At 39.5% G+C, this 8772-nt stretch overlaps 1 protein-coding gene across 1 annotated transcript; it reads right to left on the minus strand.

The window, feature by feature from the left end:
• Positions 1–1389: 1389 nt before the first annotated feature.
• LOC148198632 (uncharacterized) lies at positions 1390–2117 on the minus strand. Its single transcript, XM_088115884.1, has 2 exons — positions 1502–2117; positions 1390–1460 (listed from the first exon to the last, which is right to left on the minus strand). The coding sequence occupies exons 1-2, from the start codon at positions 2115–2117 to the stop codon at positions 1390–1392; spliced, it is 687 nt and encodes a 228-aa protein (XP_087972010.1).
• Positions 2118–8772: the final 6655 nt, after the last annotated feature.

The raw sequence follows: 8772 nt of genomic DNA on the forward strand, positions 1-8772 counted from the left end.
TTTGCACATAAGCTTAAAGGCAACCGATCCTCCTATTTCTATGTCTAGGTAATATTGCTTCCGAGAGAATTTCCTCAGTTCTAGATTTCCCCGTATGTGTCCATATCGACAAAATCAAAGATCATGCAATTGAATGACTTAAACAAAGCATGCAAAGAGTAAAGAGGAAAAACCCTAAAAATTAATGAAGTAAAGCATATATAATCAAGAATCAATTCAATACATGAGGGTTTAAGATGTTACATCTTTCCCAACAACAAATAAGGTTTAGTTCTCCATCGTCATGGAAGAACTAGATGGACAATGGAATGAAAGAATGGAAGAGATAGAAAAACCCTAGAAAGAGAAGAGGAGAGCCATCACCATCTCCAAATCTACCCCTAAGGGGTGAAAAATGTGTTTCTGTGTTCAAGCCATCAAAAGATACAATCCCTAGGACGTGCAAGTCCTTAAATAGAATATAAAAGTAACAGAAAACAGGTCTAAGCCCATAAAAATAACATAAAACAGGTCCAAGCCCACGTCGTCGGCGCTTAGCGCCAAAATGGTGCTCAGCGCAACTTTTTCTTCACGCTGGTTGACTGGTTGACTTTTCTGCATTCCAACCATTCGGTACTTTAACTCTTCTTTCAAATCATTCCAATAGCCTTCAAAATCAAGGGAATCTAGCACAAAACCATTAAATTCACCTTCAACTCTCTTATTCACAAAACTAAAGAAAAAACATAAGTTAAATCAAGTTTCTAGTCAGAAAGGGTGTTTTAAATATCAAAATTAAGTATAAAAATAACGGTTTTTCAATCGTTATCAACCAGTTCACAGGTCTCGGCAATACACAGAAATCAAGCCAATATCAAATTATTCACACATGCACACGTTCAACAAATCATTTCAAACATAAACAAACATAATTAAATTACTAACTTCCCTTACCTCGAATAGACCCGACACTTCCTATGCTTCCACAGTTTTGACTAACCAGAAAGCAACTTTTGAGGCAACCTACTAATTTCTGATCGGTGAAAAGGAACCGATCAGAGGATCAAAGGCAGAAAACAGATTCAGAGAAGTAGATGATGAACACATGCAAGTTGAACAGTGCTTGCATGTATCAGAAAATACAAAAACTTCAAAGAACGAGTGAATTTAACTTACCAACTCCAAACAACAACTTGATTGGTGAAAAGAGAGACTCTTGCCACCCGGGAAAAACTCAGGCACAACCTGGTTCATGATCAGAAGAAGGAAAAGGTGAGAATTTGTAGAGAGAAGGAGGAGAATTTTAGAGAGAAGGAGGAGAATTTAAAACTCAGAAATTTGGAGAGAAGAGATGCATGCAGAAAGTGGCTCGAAGTTTTGAAAATTTTACTTATATACTACCGTCAAAAATCATTCGATCCAACCAGCTGCATACACCTGGATTCCACTTTTCTCTGAATTTAATGGTCTTGACATTCTCCCTAACAACAACAAAATTTTTGTCCCCGAAAATTGAACTTACTAGAGAACAGATGAGGATACAGCTCCCTCATGAGTTCTTTCAACTCCCAGGTAAAATCACTTGTCTTCTTATCCCAGACCACCTTAAATAAACTGATGGATTTTCCTCTAAGAATCTTAGTTAGGCTCTCGGCAATATTGAATGGCTGCATCTCAACCGAACGGTCTTCTCGTACTTGAATTTCATCCACTTCCAATACGTGAGAAGGATCCGATACATACTTTCTGAGTTGTGATACATGGAAAACCGAGTGAAGGTTGGCTAGTTGAGGAGGCAAGGCTATTTCATAAGCAACTGGTCCTATCCGCCTTAAAATTTGATAGGGTGCAATAAACTTAGGAGATAGCTTCTTAGACCGAATGACCCTTCTAATTCTCGTAGTATGATTTAGTCTAAGAAAGACGTGATCTCCAACAGCAAACTCCAAAGGTCTTCTTCTCCTGTCGGCATAAGACTTTTGTCTACTCTGTGAAGCTCTTAACCTTTCTTGAATTAGCTCCACCTTTTCAGTAGTCTGCTGAATCACCTCTGGCCCAGTCAACACTGATTCGTCTTCTTGAAACCAACAAAGAGGAGTCCTACAACGTCTTCCATACAAGGCTTCAAATGGCGTCATGCCAATACTAGATTGATTGTTATTTTTGTAGGTAAATTTCACTAAAGGTAACACTTCACCCCATACTCCCAAGTGATCCAAAACACACGTCCTCAATAAGTCTTAAAGTGTTTGGATTGTCCTTTCAGACTGACCGTCCGTCTGGGGATGATAAGCTGAACTCATCTGCAACCTACTGCCCAATTCACTCTACAATGATTGCCAAAACCGAGAGGTGAACCTAGTGTCTCAGTCAGAGATAATACTAGATGGCACCCCATGCAACCGAACCACCTCTCTGATGTAGAGTTGAGCCAACTTGGCCATTGACATCTTTAAATTAACAGCAAGGAAGTGAGCACTTTTAGTTACTCGATCCACTATCACCCAAATAGCATCATGATTTCTGACTGTTCGGGGTAAAAGGGTCACATAATCCATAGCGATGCTATCCCACTTCCATTCAAGAATTTCCAATTGTTGTAGCAAACCGTCCAATCTTTGATGTTCCACTTTTGCTCTTTGACAGGTTAAACATGACGTCACAAACCGAGCCACATCACTCTTCATACCTAGCCACCAAAATGACTCCTTAAGGTCCTGATACATTTTAGTCATGCTTGGATGCATGCTAAAACGACTTTGATGTCCTTCCTCAAGGATCATCCTCTTCAACTCACCATCATCATGTTAATCTTTACTTTGTCGATTAGTCCTCTTGATTTTTGTAACTTCACATCTATTGCTTGCTTCTCTCGTATTCGGCTCAACAATTCACTTTCTACTACTAAGCGATTACAATTGATACCGTTCGGTTCTAACTTAACTTGCAGCTTCAAGTCTCTAAAGCTCTTAATTAAATCCCACTCTCGAACCATCATTGTAGACACATGCATGATCTTTCTGCTCAAGGCATCAACAACTACATTAGCTTTTCCAGGATGGTAAAGTAAATCAAATTCATAATCTTTTATGAATTACATCCATCTTCTCTGCCTCATGTTCAATTCCTTTTGATCAAAAAGATACTTCAAGCTCTTGTGATACTGAACACCTAAAATCGAGCACCATACAGATAATGCCTCCAAATTTTCAAGGCAAAAACCACTGTTGCCAACTCCAAATCATGCGTCAGATAATTCTTCTCATGAGTTTTAAGTTTCCTTGAAGCATATGCAACCACCTTCCCTTCTTGCATCAGTACACAACCCAATCCTTGGTAAGAGGCATCACAGAAAACTTCAAAGGGTTTACGCGTGTCTGGAATTACTAACACATGAGTGATCGTCAACCTTTTCTTTAACTCTTGGAAACTAGCTTCACACAGATCGGTCAATGCAAAAGGTTGATCTTTCCTGATCAATTGAGTTAACAGTGCTACTATCTTAGAGAATGCTTCAATAAACCGCCTATAGTAGCTCGTCAATCCCACAAAACTCCTGATCTCAGTGACCGAACGAGGTTTCTCCTATTGAAGCACAACCTGTACTTTTGCAGGATCCACGGAGATACCACCTGCTGATATTACATGCCTAAGAATTGCACCTCTTCCATCCAGAAGTCACACTTAGACATTTTAGCATAAAGCTTCTTCTCTCTCAACACACCGAGCACCTTCCTAAGGTGGTCCTCATGTTCTTCATGAGTTTTAGAATAAATAAGTATGTCATCTATAAAGATGACAACGAATTTAACTAAGAATGGTCTGAAGATACGGTTCATGTAATCCATGAATATAGCTGGAGCATTAGTAACATCGAACGGTATTACTACATACTCATAATGACCATACCGAGACCGGAAGGCTGTCTTCTGCACATCTTCCTCCTTAACCAAAATCTGATGATATCCAGACCTCAAATCTATCTTGGAAAACACAGTAGCCCCATATAATTGATCCAACAGATCATCAATCCTTGGTAAAGGGTACTTATTCTTGATTGTCAACTTGTTCAGCTGCCTATAATCTACACAGAGCCGAGAACTGTCATCTTTCTTCTTAACTAACAACATAGGAGCACCCCACGGTGATACACTTGGCCTAATGAATTGTTTATCCATCAACTCTTCAATTTGCTTCTTAAGTTCAACTAGCTCTGCTGGAGCCATTCTGTAAGGGTCTATGGATACTGGCCCTGCTCCTGACACCAAATCAATTGAGAATTCCACTTCTCTAGGAGAAGGCAATCCAAGTATCTCTTCAGGAAAAACGTCCAGAAATTCGTTTACAATCGAACGGTCTACCCTCTGCTTACACTGCACCGATCGGTCCAAATTCTGCTCACCCTGAACCACTTCCAAATGAGATAGTATTGGGAAGCACTAGCACCTTCCATTATATCCTGCCTCAACTGACCAATTGCTAATGACTTTTCCTGCTCTTCATTTTGAAACAACAATTTCTTCCCACCACAATCTATAAGAATGCGATTGACAGCTAACCAATTCATTCCCAATATTACCTCTAAACCTTGAAGAGGTAAACAAATCAAATTCACTTTGAACCGACGACCCTCAACCACTATTGGACATTTAACACAATATGTAGCCGTCCTAACCTCCCCAACTGTTGGGTTGACACCACCTGATCAAACTAAAGCTCATCTACTGACAATCCCAACTTCTCAACACATTCCTTCGAGATAAAGGAATGTGTTGCCCCCAATCAAAAAGCACACAACAAGATATTCCATACAACAAGCAAGAACTGACAATGAGATTACCTGAACTTGTTGCTTTTGTTCCTGTTAGTACATATACTCGACCAACAGCCTGAGCTCTTCCTCCACCACCACCACCTCTTGGATGAAACCTTCCTACATGTTGCGGTTGACCACTAGCTCTTTCTCCCAGAGTACAGTCTCTCTCGTAGTGCCCTGCACTTCCACATCGAATACACCATCTACTACTATTCTTCTAAGGACAAACCGGTTGATAGTGTGGACCCCCACAAGAAAAACACCTCACATTCACAGGGACGTTTGGCTGCCCGAACTGTACTGGAGGTCTTGGAGACTAACCTCTAGATCTTGAAGAAGGAGGCCGAGCATAAGGAGTCTTCCTAGGACCGAGACTAATTCGGGAAGAAGTCGGCCCTCCAATATTCTGTTGTTGCTTCTGTTGTCTTTCTACTTCAAGCGTATTTTTCTTTAATACCTTGGCCCTTTCCACCAAAGAAGAAAACGACTTGATGCACAAACTGGAGATCAACAATTTAAGATCCCCTCTTAACCCACTTTCAAACTTTCTACACTGTCACTCCTCATCTATGGCCATTGTATAAAACCTCACTAGGTGTTTAAACCTATCAGTATATTCAGATGCAGTCATCCCTTCTTGAACCAGTTCGAGAAATTTCACCTCTTTGGCAAACAGGACACTATTAGGGAAGTATTCTTCACAAAACTTCTTGAAACTTTCCCAAGAGATGGGAGTACCACTGCTCTCTAGTAGCATCCTCATGCTACTCCACTAGTGACTGGCCTCTCCAGTCAGTAGGTACTCAGAGAACGCCAACCTATTGTCATATGGACATCTCTTAGCGTTGTAAATCCTTTCCATGTCGCATAACCACTGATCAATGGCGTCTGAACTACATTTACCATCAAACTTGGCCGGATGATGTTGAAGAAAACTCTCCAAAACTCCATTTGAGTTGATGACTAACAGAAGAAGTAGACGGCCCGGTTGTGTTTATGCCACTTGTCATCATGTCCACAAGTTGTCTTTGGGTTATCTTTGTTGATACCCTGGCAGCCTCCAAATTCTGTAGAGCCACAGTGTTTTGTTGAACTAATGCAGCGTTCTGTTGCTACATGGCTGCTATTATGGACTCCAACATTCGGGTGTTGTCTGGTGCATCTGTATCTGCCGGTGGGGGAGAAGGAGGTCTAGGTGCCATCTTCTGGTTTAACAGAGAGAAAGAACCATTAGTTTAACTCAAGGAGACAGAAACATTATCTAAACCAAACACTGAGTACACAGAACAACCACAGTATACTCATAACCTACAGAATTTATAAGAAACTAACTGCTCTGATACCATTAATATAACATCCCAAAATATAACATAATACTATATCATAGATTAATCACATATAACAATATGCTAGATCAGTTCTCCAAAAGTTAGTAAAGTATGTAACATTACAGTTATCCAAAATAACTATAAAATTAAAAACTTTACAGAGCACCATAAGTATAAATCAAGACATAGGAAATAAACCGAACGGTTCTACAACTAGGTTTATACAAAACATCACATAACGAACGGTTATACAACATTATGCATAAACCGATCGGTTTACAAAAGATAAGCTAAGTCTAATGACCGAACAGTCCTAACTAGGCTGCAGGATCCTCGCCTTCCAACGCTTGTTCCACCGAACACTCATCGCCTTCTGCTCACATCCAAAGGATGATCATTGCAAGAGAAAAGGTAATCGGACGGACAATACAAGACAAAACAAGAAAGTAGGATAAGCTAATGTAATTTAATTATAAACATATTTATACATTTCATACAAGTTCAAACCATGTGAGACCGAACGCTACCTCATGCCAACAACAATACAAGCAATCTTATACAAAATGAACACCACAATTTATATATAGACCGAACACTATGACTTGACCATCCGAATTGTATGAATATGTAGCTACAGTCGTCATTGCACTTGTGGTAATGTAACAGCTAACACCATTCAAGCTACTACCCAAGGTTAATCCCATAATACCTACCTCGGCACCCTGAGGTGGTAGGACCTCCTGTTATTCTCACAAATGAAATATGTCTCTCTATGTGAGAATGATACTCATAGAATTTCAGGATGAACGTCAGCTTAGCAATATCCATATTCATACTTTACAATTCAATAACCATCCACAAGACATTCCACCTTGGAATTCTCTTCCACAGTTTTGAAAGCATAATTCTCATAAATTAACATAAACAGTCATTCATCAGTTATATTTTCACTCATAAGACAAAGAGAACCTGTGAACATTGGAGACCAGACACCTTCACACTACCCAAAAGATAGGATCAAACGATCCATAATAGATACAACTGAAGAAATTGCCAAACGTAAATACTGGCTGATTACTAGAGAAAAGCTTACTACTAGGAGCTTAGCCAAACCCTAAGAGTTTAAAACGAACGCTTAAAAACTTAAACCGAATGCATATAGCTCAGACCGAGCGCTAGTACAAGACCGAGCACTACTAAGAACGAGCGCTAGTACATGACTGAGCACTACCAAGAACGAGCGCTAGTACAAGACCGATCACTATCAAGAACGAGCGCTAGTACAAGACTGAGCACTACCGAGAACGAGCGCTAGTACAAGACCGAGCACTACCAAGAACGAGCGCTAGTACAATACCGAGCACTACCAAGAACGAGCGCTAGTACAATACCGAGCACTACCAAGAATGAGCGCTAGTACAAGACCGAACACTACCGAGAACGAGCGTTAGTACAAGACCGAGCACTATCAAGAACGACCAACACACCTAAGACCAAACGTTCAACATCGGTAACACTAAAGAGAACAAACTCGGTTAATGACCGAGCAGGCCGATCGCTATGACTACCGAATACTACTAACACCGAACGCTAAACATAGTACGACTAAGAACGAACGTTAATACCAACCCAAAGACTGCCGAGGTCGAAAACAAGTATTTATAAAACTGAACGTCAATACTAAACCGAACAACACTAAGTTAAAATATCACTGCAAAACCGAATACCGCTAAACCCGATTACATGACCTAACCGAGCGTTCAACAATGAGCGTTCTGCTTTCTACATAATTCTACAGAACTTCTCAACCAGTTCACAGGTCTTAGCAATACACAGAAATCAAGCCAATGTCAAATTATTCACACATGCACACGTTCAACCAATCATTTCAAACATAAACAAACATAATTAAATTACTAACTTCCCTTACCTCGAATAGACCCGACACTTCCTATGCTTCCACAGTTTTGACTAACTAGCAAGCAACTTTTAAGGCAACCTACTAATTTCTGATGGGTGAAAAGGAACCTACCAGAGGATCAAAGGCAGAAAACAGATTCAGAGAAGTAGATGATGAACACATGCAAGCTGAACAGTGCTTGCATGTATCAGAAAATACAGAAACTTCAAAGAACGAGTGAATTTAACTTACCAACTCCAAACAACAACTTGATTGGTGAAAAGAGAGACTCTTGCCACCAGGAAAAACCTCAGGCACAACCTGGTTAATGATCAGAAGAAGGAAAAGGTGAGAGTTTGTAGAGAGAATGAGGAAAATTTTAGAGAGAAGGATGAGAAAATAAAACTCAGGAATTTGGAGAGAAGAGGTGCATACAGAAAGTGGCTCGAAGTTTTGAAAAGTTTACTTATATACTACCGTCAAAAACCGCTTAGTCCAACCAGCTGCATACACCTCGATTCCATTTTTATCTGAATGGTTTGACAATTAGTGTCTCATTTGATATAAAAAGTTGGATAAAAAAAATTATTGTCTCTTGCATTTTCTTTAAATTAAGAAAATTCTAAATTTAGTGAGAGAAAAGATATTGAAATTACAAAAGGATATTAAAACGTTATTAATAAATAAACTATGTAGTACAAAATATAATTAGTCAATTAATGTTTAAATAATATGTACGCATTTTTTAA

This window comes from Vigna umbellata, chromosome 5, assembly GCF_029865625.1.
Source record: "Vigna umbellata cultivar VRB3 chromosome 5, Vumbellata_1.0, whole genome shotgun sequence".
Classification (NCBI taxonomy): domain Eukaryota; kingdom Viridiplantae; phylum Streptophyta; class Magnoliopsida; order Fabales; family Fabaceae; genus Vigna; species Vigna umbellata.